General features: G+C 43.2%; 1 protein-coding gene across 3 annotated transcripts; it reads left to right on the top strand.

Moving 5' to 3' along the window:
- Positions 1-1,997: 1,997 nt before the first annotated feature.
- PRPF18 (pre-mRNA processing factor 18) lies at positions 1,998-19,114 on the top strand. Of its 3 annotated transcripts, XM_071803512.1 has the most exons (12): positions 1,998-2,105; positions 3,275-3,352; positions 3,478-3,504; positions 4,758-4,778; positions 6,513-6,617; positions 8,297-8,410; positions 10,142-10,288; positions 11,900-11,968; positions 13,113-13,253; positions 14,273-14,344; positions 15,286-15,441; positions 18,425-19,114. In XM_071803512.1, the coding sequence occupies exons 1-12, from the start codon at positions 2,040-2,042 to the stop codon at positions 18,503-18,505; spliced, it is 1,077 nt and encodes a 358-aa protein (XP_071659613.1). In that variant the 5' UTR covers positions 1,998-2,039; the 3' UTR covers positions 18,506-19,114. The 3 variants fall into 3 exon arrangements, with proteins under 3 accessions (XP_071659613.1, XP_065698847.1, XP_065698857.1); XM_065842775.2 differs by lacking the exon at positions 4,758-4,778; XM_065842785.2 differs by lacking the exons at positions 3,478-3,504; positions 4,758-4,778.
- The last annotated feature ends 463 nt before the right edge of the window (positions 19,115-19,577 follow it).

Below are 19,577 nucleotides of genomic sequence, written 5' to 3'. Positions count from 1 at the left end.
CAGATTATCTAACCTGGGTGAAAAGACAGTTGTGGTTGTGGCCTCCAAAATAGGTACTGGAGTGATGGAGCTTACAATGGGAAAAAGCAAAAAAATAATCTAGGAGGGCCTAAAGGTGAAAAAAGCCTGGCAGAGCCAGGGGGGCAGAAGCTGCCATGTGCCATAGTGTGAGGCTGGAGGAGACAGAAGTGTTGCCACCAGCCACGCTGCTCCTATTAATAACAAAACAGAGGAGATGTTCACCCATTGTTTGGTGGCCTTTGTTTCCAGCAAAGGTGTAATCTTGATGAATTTCAGCATAGTGACCGTTGACTGTTCTTACCCACATTTCAAAGCTTTTTCTGGACCTCTTGCACGTTACAAGCCACAAGATGGGAATCGCTGGACAAAACCAGGTAAATAAGCAACATAAGATTTCTTCATTTTATTATCTCTGTCACACATGCTGTATGTCTGGTGACAAGGACTCAAGCTAAAAAAGACAGTAGATTTACTCCTAGGATATACACACTCGGTAGCTCGGTCCCTACAAGCTACACGAGTCCTCTCGGTCTGAAGGCAGCAGAAACCAACATCACAGTGAGTTCCCAGCACATTGTCTCAGGTGCACAGACAGCGCAGGGGACAGGAAACACAAACCTTTCTCATCTCTTGGGTGATTTTTAATACCAGCACCTGGGGAAGGAGCAGGGTACTTGTGACCGCCTTGCAATTGAACCCTACACTTTTGCTGGTGTTGTTTCACCTGAGGGCACCCTGGAGCCAGTGAAACAGTTCTGATTTCCCTTGGGGTGTTGTTGAGTGGTGTTAGGCTGGTGGCAGGGTAACAGCCCTACTGGGAGCAGCTGGGACCACAGCCACCCTCCCGTGGGGCAGCCACCAGCTTGTGTGGCTGGGCCCATGGGCACCTTGGGGCCAGTGACCAGCTCCATAGAATCAGAGAATCATTTTGGTTGAAAAGACCCTTAAGATCAGTCCCAACAGTTAACCTAACTCTGTCACCACTAAACCATGTCCTAAGAACCTAATTTATAAATCTTTTAAACCCCTCCAGGGATGGTTACTCCACCACTGCCCTGGGCAGCCTGTTCCAATGCCTGACAACCCTTTCTGTGAAAATATGTTTCCTAATATCCAATCTGAACCTTCCCTGGTGCAACTTGAAGCCATTTCCTCTCATCTTATCCCCTGTTACCGGGGAGAAGAGACCAAACCCATCTCACTCCAAGCTGCTTTCAGGCAGTTCAGAGATCAGAAGGTCTCCCCTCAGCTCCTGTTCTCCAGGCTGAACCCCCAGGTCCCTCAGCCGCTCCCATCACACTTGTGCTCCAGCCCCTTCCCCAGCTCCGTTCCCTTCTCTGAACTCGCTCCAGCACCTCAAGGTCTTTCCTGTAGCGAGGGGCCCAAAACTGGACACAGGATTTGAGGTATGGCCTCACCAGTGCCCAGGACAGAGGGACGGTCACTGCCCTGGTCCTGCTGGCCACACTATTCCTGACACAGGCCAGGATGCTGGTGACCTTTTTGTCCACCTGGGTACATGCTGGCTCATGTTCAGCTGGCTATTGATCCATAACCCCAGATCCTTGACAGGACAAGGGGTGATGGTTTTTAAACTAAAAGCGGGGAGATTCAATTTAGACACAAGGAAGAAATTTTTTACACTGACAGTGGTGAAATCCTGGCCCAGGTTGCCCAGAGAGGTGGTGGATGCCCCATCCCTGGAGACATCCCAGGCCAGGCTGGACGGGGCTCTGAGCAATCTGATCTGGGTGAAGATGTCCCTGATCACGGCAGGGGTTGGACTGGATGAGCTTTGAAGTTCCCTTCCAACCCAAACTATCCTATGATTCTATGAACCTTTTCGGCCAGGTCACTGAGCTCCCGCAGCTGCTCCTGCGCACACACCAGCCCCCGGCGCTCCTCCCACCCACCAGGGGGCGCTGTGGGCGCCGCGTCACGGCTCTCGACAAGCGGTCTGACGGAAGTGACGCTATTGTTTTTGCTGCAGCACTTCCGGCGGCGGCGGTCGGGCCGCCATGGACATCCTGAAGCGGGAGATCAGCCGGAAGCGGCAGCAGCTGGAGGAGAAGGAGCTGGTGGGGGTGAGGGCAGGCGGAACGGGCCCAGGAGCCGCCCAGGGTGGGGGGAACGGCCTGAGGGGGAGGCTCGGGGCGGGGTGAGGCGGGAGCGGCCCGGGATGGGGCCGGGAAGGGGAGAGGAAGCGGCCTATGCCGGGGTGAGGGTGTCAGAGCGGCCTGGGGAGGGGTTGGGAGGGTCGGGAGCGGCTCGGGATGAGATTTGAGAGGGTCAGAAGAGGCCTGGGAGGGGTTTTGGGGAAGAGGAGCCGGGTTGGCCCGGGCGGGGGTCAAGGGAGGAGCCAGGAGGTGTTTGGGGCTGGGCGCTCAGGGGATGGAGGCGCAGCCGGGCCTCAGGGCATCGCCGTGAGTCTCTGCCTTTGGGAGCTGGTTTAGGTAGTTATTTTAGGCACTGAGAGATTAAGAAAACCCGAACTACCTTTGGTGAATGCTGTGGGGATCCCTTCCCCCTGTGCAGATCATTTCCCCCTGTGTGGATCCCTTCCCCCTGAGCAGATCCCTTTCCTTTGTGAGCTTAAAAACACCCCCAGGAGAGCAGGATGCTTGTGTGGGTGCCTGAGTTTTGGTTGTGGCATCAGTGGCTGAAGTTGGGAGCTGTGATCAGAGGCTGTTGTATGTCAGGCAGGCAAAATGTGAAGAAAGAAGTTAATAGTTCATATTAATCAAAAGAAATACTTCGGGGTGACCACAGTTACCAGCTGTTTTGTGTCTGGAAGATCTTCTTGAACATGTTTCTACATTGATGCGCTAAGCAAGTTTACAAAACACTCTCTACAAAGGTGATTTTTTTTCACCTCCTTGACTCAGTGTAAAATGACATATTTTATACTGTTTATTGAAACAACTTTACTGTGCTCCAACCTGGGCCTTGTCATGCACATCTGAAGTGAAGCTTTACACTAACGAGTACTGTGGCCTTATGGGACAAAGGATGTTTTTTTTTCTAAGCTCTGGTGAACACATTGTACTTTGATGCCTGCTTGTGCAAATGGGCTGCAAAATCACTCTGTGCTGCTCATTTCCAGAGGTGCTTCCAACTAGTTCCCTTTACATGACAATGAAGCCACCTCTCTGAAAGGATGTAGCTGAATTCGCCGTATCAAGTAAGGAAGTTGGAACCATTTTTTCCCAAGTACATGAAGCTGTGAACTGTTAACAGTTCTCCTCTCTTCTAGGGAAATAAGAAATATTTCAAACGCAGCGAGTTAGCTAAAAAAGAAGAGGAGGCCTATTTTCAGAGATGCGGATACAAGGTATGGTAATTGTTCTTCCAGGAATTTATATGTTTGCTTTGAAGTCTAAATTTTATTATCAACAGTATAAATGTTGTTACTGATTATTGTTGTTCTTTGTTCAATCTGTTAATGTGATACATTAGCCTGTAAATGAGAAGCCACCTGGAGAGGTATGAGTTTCCAAACCCATTTTCAATGCAGGAACAGATATGCATGATATACAGCTACTTAAGTTTGTGTTATGGTTTGGCTTTTATTTATTTTATTTATTTAATTTATTTTTTTGTGGAAAGCATGGAGTGGCTTGGGATCAAAGCTTGTCTTCCTTTCTTTTTAAATTGTGCTGTTAGGCATGAACAGTGGGTCTGATGTAGCCACCTTCCCCCACCCATTATTGGGAAAAAAATTGATACATTTGAATAATTTTATCCATTCAGATTATTTTCACGATCTGGTCAAAATGTCCAAAAGAAATCAGTATAGCATGGGCACATATTGAAAAATCTACCAAGTTTCATACTGTATATGTTTTATTTTGGTTTTGGCCATCAACCGTCCAACATTGAACAAGTGCAACAACAGCATTTATCAACTTGCTGGCAAATTATGAGAAAACAATTGGTAACCTTGAGTGCATTTTGCAACAAATGAGTGATCTGGAAGGCTTTATCTGCCTGGAAATGGTGTCAGGGCAATAGTTTACGGAAATGGAAAGAATGTTGTTTTGTTTTACAAGCGTGTGTGTCTGCCTGCCTGCCTGACCGTACGTGTTTGCGAGGGGGGTCGTGTTCCCGTGGGGACGACAGAGGCTTGTAATCGTGTTTGGTGTTACTGGGCACAAATAGGAGCTTTGTTTTCAGTTGAACTTTACCCAGTCAGCGACTTATTCTGAAACCTTGATCTGTTTGTGGAATATTTGAACATCGATACCAAAATGATTCTCAGAATGCACAGCATATAGTTGTGAGAAAACATTCTGAGAATCCAGTCGCTCTTACAAGTGGAAATGACTACGCGATGCTTTTTGAGCATTGGCTTGAATTCTTCAGAACCTCATATGGTGATTAAAATGGGTTTATCTGTGCTGCTGCAGCACCAGTTTTGCTTTGCAATGTAACCCTGAAAATGGTTTTAAAATAAGTTGCTTCATTAAATTTAGTGCCTTTTTAGAGCCTCCCAGATTTCTGCATTTGACCTTTGCTGCATTCATAAGATTTAGAATACAGACTGATTTCTTTTTTAATTCAGGTGCTTTTTTGCTTTGCTTAGATTTAATCAGTTGTAATAATTTGATTTGCTTGAAAAATAAAGCACTGAAACCAAAATAACTGTGGTAAAGATATCGCCTGTAACTTGTGGAGTCCAGCTGACAGAACGGATCAAATCTTTTCCCCCTATGCTGCTGTCTCTTTATGATTTCAAGAGTGTTTGTAAGTTAAAATTTGTACGTATCCTTCTGCCATGGGAGTGTATTTCTTTATATGTATATTTACAGAGTTCTTCCATATTTTCTGTCCCTTGTCAATTTCCCCTTTCCTGCATTGATGGAAGTTTTATTTTTTCCCTTCCCTTTACATGTTAAACGTTGATTTGATTGTCTTTCCCTTGCTTGTTTCAAACACTTGTGGTCGTAGGGTTGATTTCTGTGTGTGCTAATACAGCACTGAACGTAGATTTGTGGCTGAATCGTGTAGCTGGAGCCACAGGGGTGGATCCTGACACCCATGTGGACTCATACTGACATGGGAGGGCAAGACTGACACATTGGCCTGAAAGAATAGAAAAGCTTCTTTAAAAAATCTATATATTCATCAAACTGATCAGCCTGAATGCAAACTGGACATGACAATGCATGTGCATGGAGAATGTGAGAGGGTGCTGTAGGATTAAATGGAGCATTTCCCTTTTAGCAAGAATGGAAAGGAAATAAATTCTAATAAGGAATCTAGGTAAAAACAAGATGTAAGTACTGGAAATGTTTCCTTATTGTAGGAATGTTACCTGTAGCGATCTGCTCATGCTGTCAGAAGTGTCAAATTTGAGCTTCTAAAGGGAACTGTAGTTACATGACTGCTGTCTCAAAGTTACTTTGATCAAAGAGTTGTTTTGCATTATTAAAATATTGATTGATGAAAGAAAGCTCTGTTTGATTCGGGGGCCTTCTTTTAGATTAAGAGGAGCTGTTAATGAGATCCTCTCCCTGTGAGGAGTTGTAGGTACCTTTTTATTTTAACCCACAAGAAACTGTGACAAGCTTGATAGAAAGATGTGTTACCTTCAACATCTCTCAAAACCCAGTAGAAACCATGGATCACTGGTAACTGTACTCAGCTCACCGAAGCTGGAGGTAATAAGTATTTTAAGCTGAAAGTGCCACCAAAATAGCAGCCCCACTCTCTCCCTGCCCTTGGGATTTCGTTTCTGCCCTTGTGCCCATGCATCTGCTGCGCCTGGTGAGCTGGGTGAAGAGGGCACGCTAAGTGGGCTGGGAACAGTCCATTTATTTATGTTTGCCGGAGGATTTTGTATTTGAATCATAGCAATGCAAATGCTTTCATATGGGTAAGGAGGAGAGGGCAGGAATCAACAGGCAGAGGGTGGATTTGCTATTTTTGGCATCTTCCTGCTAAAGTGATTGCCCAACTTCAGCAGTTGTCCTTTGCATTTGCTGATGGGGACAGACTTTTTAGCAGGACCTGTTGAGATGGGACAAGGGGTGATGGCTTTAAATTAAAGACAGGAGATTCGGGCTGGACATGAGGAAGAAATATTGTACAATGAGGATGATAAAACACTGTCCCAGGTTGCCCAGAGAGGTGGTGGATGCCCCATCCCTGGAGACATCCAAGGCCAGGCTGGACAGGGCTCTGAGCAACCTGAGCTGGTGAAGATGTCCCTGCTCATGGCAGGGGTGGCACTGGATGAGCTTTGAAGGTCCCTTCCAACCCAAATTAATCTATGATTGTATTCCATGATTCTGTGATTCCTGCAACTTGCAGAAGTGTTAGTTAAATATTGATATTCTGTGAAATTCAATTATAGACAATAAAAACTATGAAACTAAAGGTTTCTATTGTCATATTAAAATCAGTGTTCCAGAGTTCTGTATCTTTACATTGCTATCAATATATGGGTTTATTTCCATCAGCACATTAGTAACTGTGTCTGTGGAATGTAGGTACAGCAGCAAGAAGAGGAGGAGCAACCACTGACTTCTTCAAATCCAGTGCTGGAACTGGAGCTGGCGGAAGAAAAGTTACCGATGACCCTTTCCAGACAGGAGGTAAAATCAGTCACCATCAACAGACTACTTGAGTTTACAGCAAATGCATCTGAAATTTCTTGTTAGGGCTGCTTTTTCTAGTCAAGTGTACTTTTAATGGCAGTTTGTATAAAATAATAAGCCTCCATTGTTACAGTCAACAATGATCATCTTCAGTCAGTAAGGATCTGCTGTCCAGTTGAGTGCACAGAGAGGTAGAGATGGGTAGAGCCTGTTGTTTTATGGGTTTGCACAGATGCACTATAACAATTTACAGCTCTTTCAGATCACTTCTAAAACAGTACCCTGAATATCAGTATTATCCTTTGATAATACTGGAAAGGGCATACTGTTTTTTTCCAAGATTTTTTCCTCCAGCGTCTTTTCTTTGTAGCTCATTGGTCTGAACCCCAATTTAGAAACTTAAGTTTTAGAAGTTCACCTTGATTTCTAGAAGAAAAAGTCCTGAAACCAGAGCAGCTGGTGTGTTCTTTGACCTTTCTAAGGATAAAAATACCTGTGTGAATGCAAGTGCACAAACAGATCTATACCCCAAAGCAGAAGAGAAGCAGGAAGCTCAGAAGTACAGAATAATTTCTAATTTTGGAAATACTGAAATTTCCAGCTAGAGATCATCCGAGGATGCCACACATCCCCTTCGTTTTGCAAGATACTTGCTGTTTTTACAGGAGTATATGACAGGCTTTTGGTTTCATGTTTGGTTTGAGGTTTGGTCTGTGTGTCCTCTGTGACATGCGATGTCTTGCTGCTGTTGATCTACTTGGGTGTGTGTTTTGGTCGAGGTTGATGTGTTGCCACTCTCTATATACCCTTCATTTTGTGATATATTTGCAAGTCAAATGCTTGCCAACATACAGCAAGGTACTTGAGCTGAAGAAATGAATTAATGCCTCGATTCATTTATTTTCTTGTTGTCCAACCTGTCTATTGGTATAACAAAGTGATGGTATGAAAGGAAGTGCAAACCCTTCTCTTGATCACCAGAGTATTACATGGTGATTCATAGATCTATAAGCCTATTGCTTCATACACCAGATGAACAATGATCAGTATAAAGAGATATAGAAGCAAAGCGTGAGATAAGGAATCAGGAGAATTAAGTTCCGTTTTTGGCTATGCCTATGACTCTGCAAATCAGCTGAGGGGGGGATATTACACCTCTGTTTTGTCTAAAGTTACTATCCTATTAGATTGTAGGAATTAATATTTGCCAAATGCTTAAGGATGAGAGTTTTCAGCAAATGAATCTTGCAGATGTGCTGGGAAAACCTGCAGCCAGGTTAGGGAGAGTATTTTTATTGCCCTAGACAAGTAGGTGAGTGAGATTTCCTTTGTGATTTTTCAAAACAGTTTTTAAGCTCTGCCAAAGGGATGATTTTTGTGTCTTTGTTTAAACAAGTCAGAGCAGGAAGAAGTCAGGACACACCAAGCCGCTGAAGAGTTTTACGCAAAATTTAGATTGGTAATATTTGGAATGACCTTTCACTGAAATACCGTGGGAATCTTATATTTAGATTGTAAAGTGTCTGGAACATTTTTCCACTACTTAAAATATTGCCATTTCCTCTCCAGTCCAGCTCAGCTTGTTGTTCTAAGCAAAGTAAATAAATCTGTCATTCTGGATTTTATTTTGCTTCCTTTTACAAGTTTGCGCAAGGGAATGCTTTGATTCTTTTCAGGTTATCAGGAGGTTACGAGAAAGGGGTGAGCCGATCCGACTGTTTGGAGAAACAGATTATGATGCATTTCAACGGCTGAGGAAGATCGAAATTCTTGCGCCTGAAGTGAACAAGGTAAGACTGGCTGGCTATTAGTTGCTTATTTGTAGTGGGATAACCAGTGAGGAATTCTCTAAGAGTTACAGAAAATCAGTTTTAGTAACTTAATTTTCAGGAGGGAGGGGTAGTACAGAGCAATTTATTGCCTGAGAAGGTGTGTTAAATGTCATTGTTTTGTCCACAATTACGGTTCCTTATGCTTGATAGTTCAACCTTAGGCCTGTTTCAGTTGAAAAAGGAATCTCCAGGTGGGAGGAATACCCCAGCTTGGGTTGTTACCTGCTTTTTAACCAGCAGAGAAGAGTCATTTACTGTTAAAACTAGCCTGTGTTTGTGATTATATGTATTTCTGAGAAGGTAAGTAAGAGGAGGATTGTATCCTGTCTTTCTGGTATGTAGATGGCTTTTTCAAATCCCTCGATTCCAGAGCTATAACATCTCAGGGAATCTTCTTCTTCTCCTTTCTTCCCTTTAAAGGAGCTACCCATTAAAAAAAAAAAGACTAGAAGATATATCATAATTAACTGATTTATTCCTCTTAAGAATTGATCAGTTAAGTGAGGAGACACAATTGGGCTTTGTTTTGCGTTCACTGTCAACCGAATTTGCAACCCAGCTAAGAGAGTGACAATTTGGATTTTCTTCCCTAAGTTGTAGCAAACTGAGTTGTTTGAAATGTCTTTGCTGGGACTGCGCAGAAAAGTCTGCTCATGTTCAAGTCTTAATAAAAAGAAACAGATCTAAAGGCTTAAAAAAAATTCTGCTAATAAAAGCTTCCCTTGCAGGGACGTGGATGACAGTGGCAGGAGTATTAGGAAATAGTGAGCTCGTAAATAGGTTTGTGCTGGATTTTTGTGTTATGTGTTTCAGTCACTCCTGTTGCTGTGTGTTGCTTAGAATGTGGACAGTCACGGTAACCACTTTGTGGTTCAGACATTTCTAGACTGCTAAATGATTAATAGAAACGCTCCAGACAGTCACGTATGATGATGGAAGAGGGGAAATAACTGTGCCTGTGTATTCCCAGTGGAGTGGCTGAATTTATCTTAGGGTAAGAAATGTCACACTCCTTTATGGAACTTTATATTTTGTCTCAAGATAAAAATGTGGGTCCTCAAACTGTGACTAAGCCGAGTTTCTTGTTCTATTTAAAAGCAGCTCTTAACTATAGCATCGGTTTGAAACCATGTATGTGATTTTTCTTTGTTTATCACCTATTCTGCAGTAGGGGATTTTAAACACTTAATTGGTATAAAATATTTTAGAATGTTTAAATCATTGATAATAAAGGGAAGACATAGATGTGTTATGTCATAGTACTGAAGAAGTGTTATTTACACCTTTTTTTAGGGCAGATGTGATGACTTGTAAAGCTGATGGTGGTTATGGTCTGTTTTCTGTTTGGGGGTGGTTCAGCACATTGCTTGGAGAAAATATCTTGACAAAACTCCTAATCACTGATTGTCCTCCATGCTTTTCTGGTGAAAACGTGGTAAAAAGTCTTTTTCATAGATCTGAACGTTGCAGAAGTTCATGCACCTGCTTCTTGTGAAGTGCTGAAGCAATCCAGAAACCATCCTTCAAATTCAGTTCAAATTCAGACAACAAAGCTAAACCCTTATGCATGTTTTTACAGAATGAGACTTTTCATAAACAGAAGTTGGATGCTCACAGTGACACTACTGAACTGCTTGTGTTTGTTTGAGGGTGTTTCTTTTCAAATTAGTCATTTCTTGTCTTTTCCAGGGCCTGAGAAATGACCTGAAGGCTGCTTTGGATAAGATTGACCAGCAGTATCTGAATGAAATTGTAGGCGGCCAGGAAGCAGGAGACGATGACTCACAGAATGACTTGAAAGTCCATGAGGAGAACACTACTATTGAAGAACTAGAAGTACGTGATGGGTAGATTTTAATTAAGGAATTTTAGACGTAGTATATTATTGTGAGAAAGCTTCAGGATTGTTTAGACAAAATTATCTTGTTTTCAACATCTGACTTTGGCATTCTGAAGTATCCTGTTAGGAAATTCAGGTTTCTAAGCCTTGACTGCCGACAGTAGACAGGTGAAAACTCAAGTGATCTTTGTTTACAACACCTCATGAAAAAAGGGATAGGAGTTGCCTGCAAGGAAAGTTGATCCAGTTAGGATTCCCTCTGCAGGGGGTTTTGAAGTGGATTTGAATAAAAATGTAACACCTGGTCACAATTTCTAAAACCTGTCCAATGAGTATTTGAGAGGGTAATGGGCTTAGTACCAGACTCTGAAAAATAGACAACACAGAGAGATTGTTTGATATAAAAAACACCCAGGACAAAGAAGAAGTGGAAGTCAGAAGTAGGCAGATCACAGAAAATGTAAGAAATACAGTCCCAATGTGTCCCGGAAAGATCATCACAGATGACTACTGTGTTCTGAAAGAAAACCACGGTATTTGTGTGAGTGGAGACTGAGTGCCATGAAATGCATTCAGCGCCTGGTGTTTCAGGGTAATGTTTAGAAAAGCTCATTAACTAGAGCTGAGGACTTCTACCCTTCTTCTTCAAAACTCTTTGCAGAAGTTATTCTTCATATCATCCTTCCAAAAGTGTGTTTACGAAATAATCTGATTTATAACTGAAAGCTCAAACGAGAACATTAGTATAAGGAGATAGTCTTTGGCTTTTTTCTTAGGGTACCAGGGGTTGTGATATAAAATACCTGCAATACCAGAATGGATAGCAGTTTTAATGGGGCTGCACTTACCGATCTGTTAGTCAGTTTTTAAAATAGTCCCGTTTTGGGGCAGTTGCCATGGAAATAATAATTTTCTGAAAAGTTTGTAAACACTGTAGTCTTAATTTTATGCTACTTAAACTGCACTCCCTTGAGCATAAAGGCTTCTACTGGATTTGGTTCTAAGTCTGGGAGATCTTTTTTTAACCAAACTCGCTTTGGAAATGTGAGGACAATGGAAACATTATCTGTGCAACTATATCTACTGGAAGATGTTTCTAAAAATGCTATATTAACAGTTTTGAGGTTTTGGCAGAAAGCTGAAGTATTGGAGCATACTGGTTTGGGGTTTTTTTTGTTTGTTTGGGGGTTTTTGGAGTTGTTCCCTGAATTTCACAGTTACAATTAAATGAAATGGTAAAAAGCCCCAGTACTTTGAACAATTGATGTAGCTTAACAAAATAATTAGGTTAATTGATGGCTTTGGGGATCTCAAAAATGCAGTGCACCCACAGTTCCCCTTAATACACTGCTGTGAGACAACTGCTAATTATACCAATGATTTAGTGGTTAGTGAATGAAAAATTCCTGTTGCATTGACTTTTCAGAAATAATCCTATTGGCTTTTTGACTTAAATGTTTTTAATAGATTAATGAATCTCAGTCGCATCTATAGCTATTTTATTCCATTTATTACAGTTCACGATGCAGTGAATTGTGCTCTGCTGTGGTGGTGCCGACAAACCTCTGAACAATGTGGAAATCATTGCCTTTTTTCTCCTGTTCTAGGCTTTGGGAGAATCCTTAGGACGGGGTGATGATCACTATGATATGGACATCATAACGAAGTTCTTGAAGGTAACAAACTCTAGTAGGTGAATTATTCTGTAGCCATGTCATTTTTTACTATTGTGCAGATACATTTTGTGAAAAGAAGGGAGGGTTTCAGCTGCTTGGAGAGAAAACCTCATGCATTATGCATAAGATGCGGGTTTTTTAAAAATCCTTGGCACTCCACAACCTTAATCTCAGTAGTGACTTCTGCTAGACCTGGAGAAGAGCTGTTGGGAGACCAGCATTCTTCAAAATCTGGCCCTACTTTTCCAGACAAAATAAATATCACAGTATCACACAGTATCACAGTATGTTTGGGATTGGAAGGGACCTCAAAAGATCATCCAGTCCAATCCCCCTGCTGGAGCAGGAACGCCTAGGTGAGGTCGCACAGGAATGTGTCCAGGCGGGCAGTTGTGTGTAGTTGCTTCCATGTACTACTGTGGCATTAGAAACTGGTGAGGAGTCCCTGCCTCCCTTCCCCAGGATCGGTGCAAGCTGAAACAAAACTTCACCCGGTCACTTTATGTGAAATACGAGAATTTTAAAGGAAGTCCAGTGGCTTTGCTGAGGAAATGGGTTCAAGTGGATGGTAGAAAATTGTTTCCTGGCAAGAAGCCTCTATTGGCTCTCGTTTGGGTCAGATGGTCCCTGTGTAACTGTTGTGATAATCAGAAGTCACAGCAAGAGTTGAATCTTTCATTTGTGTGTATCAGATACATTGACATTTTAATGCAATAGTTTGAGCTGGGCAGTCAGACAAAGCTCAAAAATCATTTTCCAGGTGAAAAGAAGGAACATTTGACATGTTTGCTGTCCGGTGGGTTGAATTTTCACTCTGATCTTTACTGTTCCTTAGGCTCCTTCTTGAAAGTTATCTTGAAACATGAGATTTTGGTTCTTTAACGTACCCTTCCTCCTCTCAGGGCTGATACCGACACTGTTGTTCCCTTGTACACGCCTTTTTATACACGCTCCTCTCTTACTCACGTGTTTTTATAATAGGAGGCTTGTTCATATCTCTCCAAAAAAGGCTTCTTGCCTTTTTAATTCAAATTTCTCCAAAAGCCTCATTTTTGCCATGGTGGGTTAAACCAGTGTTCCCATGTGCTTTCTGCGGGTGTCACTAGATGGCACCATGACATCAATGTGCTTGTTCCTCCTGCAGTTTCTTCTTGGAGTTTGGGCAAAGGAGCTGAATGCCAGAGAAGACTACGTGAAACGTGGGGTGCAGGGGAAGCTGAACAGCGCCACGCAGAAGCAGACAGAATCGTACCTGAGGCCGCTCTTCAGAAAACTTCGGAAAAGGGTGAATCGCTTTTCAATGTCACTGCCCTATAAGACTTACTTTAGCTTCTGCTTTCAAAGTAGCCCATGGTTCGTGCCCTGTCCTGAGGTAATGTTGCCTTCGCTGAAGAAGTGAGTTGGTCAGAGTTTCTGTGTCTAGAGCCCAGGACTCCCAGTTCTGACCTTTTTATTCTGCCCACTGCTTCTCAAGGTGTTGCTTTACGCATCATCTGTTCTCTGGGTTGCAAACATGATAGAGGATTGGGATTGTATTTTGCGCTTTGCCGCTAGTACAAGGTGTAACCACTTAACCAGCCGGGCGAGGGGGGTGATTGTCCTGCTCTGCTCCGCACTGGTGCGGCCTCACCTGGAGCACTGTGTGCAGGTCTGGGCGCCACAGGATAAAAGAGATAAAAAGCTGCTAGAGAGTGTCCAGAAGAGGCTACAAAGTTGGTGAAGGGTTGGGAGAAGAAGCCATATGAGGAATGGCTAAAGTCACTCGGTTTGTTTAGCCTGGAGGAGACTGAGGGGAGACCTCACGGTGGCTCCAGCTTCATCACAAGGGAGGAGGAGGGGCAGGCACTGAGCTCTTTTCTTTAGTGGCCAACGACAGAACCTGAGGGAATGGCAGGAAGATGTGCCAGGGGAGGTTCAGGTTGGACATTAGGAAAAGGTTCTTCACCCAGAGGGTGCTGGACACTGGAACAGGCTCCCTGGGGAGGTGTCATGACCCCAAACCTGACAGTGTTGAAGAAAAGACTGGACAACACCCTCAGACACATGGTGTGAACTGTGGGGTTGTCCTGTGCAGGGACAGGAGTTGGGTCCCTTCACTTGTGGGTCCCTTCCAACTCAGCACATTCTATGATTCTAACCTCTCGCTTCAGATCCTTCATCTAAATAACAAAGATGTTTTCCTTTGTTGAAGTCCTCAAGCTCGGGTAGGTGCTAAACTTTGTATAAATACTGAGTAGAATGATTTTCCTAAGCTACTATTCTGAAGTAAAGATATCGTCTTTTTTATTTTGCCTTCTCCTGTAGACACTTCCTGCAGACATCAAAGAATCAATAACAGATATTATTAAATTCATGTTGCAAAGAGAATATGTGAAGGTAAGTTTGTTTGCATTCTTCTGGCATGTTCAGGCTGTCTGGTTCTAATCGATATAGTTTATTACTTCAACATTTTGAATATAACTAGCTGGGAATACAACATATATTCAAACAAAACGAAAAATGGCTATTACAGATTAAGCTCCAGGTAGCGTTTGATCCACAGCCTGTCAGAAGATCTTTTGAGGTTGGTGAAACTGCAGAGCTTTGCAAACACAAAGAGAATTTTTCTCAGAGATGGCTATATTAAGTTGCAGAGGAATCCTATATGGGAAACCTGATATTGTAAGGTTAAATGAAGGTATTGAATTCATAGTAATAGGGTGTTGATTAATTAATTAGGAATTAATTGAAGCAAACTGAGTTATTGACTATGAGACACTGGCCCTTTCTTTGGCTATGCTCACGTAAGCCGACCTGGTGAGGTTGAAGTAAGTTAATGAAAACGTTTTTGGACAAAATTTTCTTACTGGAGGAGGCAGGAGGACTTTGGCACACAAGATCAAAGGCAGTGCTGGGTTTTGTTTGTTGCTGCTTTCAGAAGTGGAACTCAAATACCAATTGCATTTGCTTAAGCAGCTTGTGTATGCAGAGGAAATTGAGACGTGTTTTGCCTTTAAATTTCTAGTATTTCTTATTATTCTTTTGAGAAGTTGGGATGATTTGTCAAGCAAGCAAGCAAGACTTGCTTTTGTTATTGAAAAAAAACCTAGATGGCCTAAGGCAAGTTTAATCCAAATCATTTGATTCTAGGACTAAAATTGTGGGATGTACGATAGTGTGCTTTTCTTTTGGAGCTTTTATTTTCTTTCAGCCATCACCATTATGCTGAAATTCCCCTTTTGATGCCTTCCCATGTGGTGCATCTGGCAGTGCCAAAATGCTCTGCGTTCTGATACCCTTTCTGTTTTGCTAATTGTGCCTGCGCTGTGTTCCTCCAGGCGAACGACGCTTATCTTCAGATGGCCATTGGCAACGCGCCCTGGCCTATCGGTGTCACCATGGTTGGCATCCACGCTCGAACGGGTCGTGAAAAGATTTTCTCCAAGCACGTAGCCCACGTTCTCAACGACGAAACTCAGAGGAAATATATTCAGGTAACATTAGTTTTGAAAATCAAACAAATTTCCCTTTGAAGTTAAGGGATGTTTGAGAAATAACGGTTTTATAGTTAAAGGTGATGTGGTAAAAAGATGCTAGAAATGGACAGTTGCCTTAATTTGGGTCAAGCATAACACCTGTTTAATAGGTGGCTCATCCTGGACCTGAAGGCTGTTCAGTGCTGGGCTAGGAATGAGTTTAATGAATTTTTCTGTATCTTAACTATTGTGATGCTGTATAAACACCAAAGTAGCTGTGAAGGCGTGCTTTGTTCTGAGTTCCTTTGCTGCTTAACTCATAGTTCTAACATCATGCATGGAATTTCACAAAATCACAGAATGGTTTGGGTTGGAAGGGACCTCTGGAGATCATCCAGTCCAACCCACCTGCTAAAGCAGGTTCACCAGAGCAGGTCACACAGGAATGTGTCCAGGTGGGTCTGAATGTCTCCAGAGAAGGAGACTCCACAACCTCTCTGGGCAGCCTGGTCCAGGGCTCTGGCACCTCAAAGTAAAGAAGTTTCTCTTCATATTCAGATGGAACCTCCTGTGCTTCAGTCTATGCTCATTGCTCCTCATCCTATCATTGGGCACCACTGAAAAGAGTCTGGTCCATCCTCTTGACACCCACCCTTGAGATATTTATAAACATTGATGAGATCCCCTCTCAGCTTTTCCTCTCCAGCTGAACAGCCCCAGCTCTCTCAGTCTCTTCTCATAAGAAAGATGCTCCAGACCCCTCATCATCTTTGTAGCTCTCCGCTGGACTCCCTCCAGTAATTCCTTATCCTTCTTAAACTGGGGAGCCCAGAACTGGGCACACAACTCCAGATGTGGCCTCATCAGGGCAGAGTAGATGGGGAGGAACAACCTCCCTGGACCTGCTGGTCACACTCTTCCTAATGCGCCTCAGGTACCATTGGCTTTCTTGGCCACAAGGCCACACTGTTGGCTCATGGCCAACCTGTTGTTGCAAGAACTCCCAAGTCCTTCTCTGCAGAGCTGCTTTCCAGCAGGTCTGCCCCAACCTGTAGTGGTATCTGAGGTTATTCCCCAGGTGTAGGACCCTACACTTGCCCTTGTTAAACCTCATTAGGTTCTTCTCTGCCCAGTCCTCCAGCCTGTCCAGGTCTCGCTGAATGGCAGCACAGCTTTCTGATGTGTCAGCCCTTCCTCCCGGTTTGTATCATCAGCAAACTTGCTGAGGGTGCACTCCGTCTCTTCATCCGGGTCATTGATGAACAGGTTGAACAGGACTGGACCTAATACTGACCCCTGGGGAACCCCACTGACTACAGGCCTTCAACCATGTTCTGCGTCATTGATCACACCCTCTGAGCTCTGCCATCCAGACACTTGCAAAATACGACTTCCCCAGCTAGCGTGAGTCTCTTTGTGCTGTGGCTTACACGTATAACCTTTAGTTTCTCTTCAACTATAGTTTTTAACTGAAAAAATATCATTGTGAAGTCAGAGGAAGCTCCAGACACAGAGCCAATAAATTAAATTCGACCAGTTCTTTTGTAAGTTGAAAATCAGTGTGTGGATTATGCATCTTCAGAGGCAGGCTCCAGTTAGTGTCATACTTGGAAATATTTAATGGATGAAATAACTTCTGTTAAACTAAATAGTTTTGTTGTTAGTCTACTTTAAAAGAAGGATTTAGACTCTAAAGGAAAATTGTTGTTGGCCTCAGCATGACCACAATGCTACTTCTCCCGTTTTGGTGGATAATTTGCCAGCTGTGTCCATTTACCACCCTTTGAGCAGAAAGATCTCTACTGTGTAGTGTCGTTTGATCTCTCTTAACATACCTTGTGGAAGATACGACGTATGTGAAGGGCCCAGTTTGCCCTTTCTCTGCTTTTGGGGTTACAGATAGGGTTGGGGCCGTAGGATTAGGGTAGGGTTAGGGTTAGTCAAGGAAATCTTTGTGTTCATCTTCTCACTGTGAATTTCATATCTGTCCTTCTGAATTACACAACTTACCGAAGCACCAAGACAGAGTTGGCTTTAAACATGTGTGTCCTCCACATTGGTCTTAAACACCAAGTCTTGTTTAACTAGTCTGGTTCAAACTGGAACATGAAATATTTATCATCTGTGCTCCCAGCAGTTACATCAACCAAACGTGTTTCTGATTTACAACGAACCTGGGATCGCAGCATCCCACAAAGGACTTGTTATGGTGCTAGGACGTGTTTTCCGGAGTTGCCTGGATGAAAGGGGCCAAAGCTCCTCTGTTGAATCCCTCAACGAGGAACCGTCTTCCACAATGAGTGTCTAATGACAGGGACACGGCTCTGCCATCCTGGAGTACGATGTCACTGCCACATAACGCTACCACCACTGCAGTTTTTTTCCTTCTTTGTTCGACTTTTCTGCATGACTTGAAAGAAAATAATCATAGGGTTTCCATGGTGTTGGTTTTTGGCAGTCGATGCCTCGAAGGAACTGAAAAGTCCACATTCTGCTTTTCTCGATTACTGGTTCGATTTGCCTCCACGGTGCAGGCCAGGACGAGACCTCTCCTCCAGAGTAATTGCTCCTTTCTTCTCGTAGCTGTGAAGCCTGTTTTGATGTTAGAAATTGCTTATTACTCTGTAGAATTACTTTTAATGTTCAGGTTTCTTTTCAAAATCTTTTCTTGCTCATAGTACTGTTTTCTCCTCCAGTGGCAAAGAGGGATTAAAGCATCACTGTGATCCTCACTGCGAATCTGTCGTGAGGGCCTGAATCTGTTGTGGTCTTTTCAGTTATGCCACAGACTCCTCTAATATTGGAAATAACTTCACACTTTGCAAGCAGGAAGGTTGATAAAAACTGGAAAAACAACCAACTTAAAAAAACCTACAACCCACAAAATAGCAGCTATTTGTCTTAAGTTATTCCCGTTAAGCTTAAAAATACTGTAGGCTGTTAAGTTTGCTTGACAGCTGCAGTTTTATTACAGAATTGTCCTTGTTTTGTTAATTCCCAGGGGCTGAAGAGGCTCATGACCATTTGCCAGAAGCACTTCCCAACAGACCCATCCAAATGTGTGGAGTACAACGCGTTGTGAGGCTCCGCCGCCTCCCCCGCATGGCTCAGATTTTCATCTCCAGGGCCCAGCGAGGAGCGAAGAGCTGGAGTTTGTGCTTTAACACCGACAGGATCCTGGGGTGGGCTTTGCGAAAAGCACAAAGCAGCAGATTTCTCCACAGCTTCCTTTTTACAAGCCCCATTTATTTAGATTGCTGTTTCGATCTCTGCTTTACACTGAACACATCCAATACACAGCAGTAGGTTGTTTTGTTTGGTTTTTTTAAGGGATTATGACCAGGACAATGACCAGGGGACAATGCACATGACTCTTGCTTTTATTTCAATTTATTATTCAGGCAACCGTATAGACTGAACTGTTTCCCATATCTTAGAGCTTTAGGTGAGACTTAGCCCCACAAGAAGTGTGTTTGGAGCCTTTTTGGCTGCTTTCCCGTTGGAGGCTGATGTGGGAGCTGATTAGAGGGAAGCTGTTGAATCTGAATCTTGGTTATTTCTGTAAATATGAAGACTTTAATGGCTAATCTTTCATGTGGTATTTATCAGGAGGGGAAAAAAGAAAGGAGTTTATATATTTCTCAGCTGAAAAATACAACCAGCCTCAGTGCAAAGAGGTTTTGATCTTGAATGCATCTGATTTGGCTTTTTTGTTTGGTAATGACATGTTTAATGTAAACCTTCTGGGCTTGGGGGAAGTAATCTTATGGCTCTTGGGGCTTTCAAATCCCATTTTTCTACATCTGGAGAAAATTTCGGTCTGCTGGGCATTGCAGAGAAAATAATTAGGACCTCCCATGACCACGTACAGTATTTCTAGCAGCCGCAAATCGTTACCATTGCGCGTCTTGACTGGGAATGGTGAAGAAACTCATGGAAACGCCGATGTCTAATTCTGCACAAACAGTGAAATATTGGGGCTTTGTTTGTGGTCCTCACCTCTACTGAAAATGTGGAGCAGGAACTGGGCACTGAAAGCATCACCATCTCCCATGGGTGTTCACGGTGGGGAGTTTGGAGGAGCTTCGGGTTCTTCTGGAGCCTCGCTGGAGCCTCAAGTGCCTCTTCGGACACGGGAGTTTTTCAGTCTGGAG

The sequence above is a fragment of the Patagioenas fasciata genome, chromosome 1, assembly GCF_037038585.1.
Source record: "Patagioenas fasciata isolate bPatFas1 chromosome 1, bPatFas1.hap1, whole genome shotgun sequence".
Taxonomy (NCBI): Eukaryota; Metazoa; Chordata; class Aves; order Columbiformes; family Columbidae; genus Patagioenas; species Patagioenas fasciata.
This window is presented reverse-complemented; position numbering and strand designations above follow the sequence as displayed.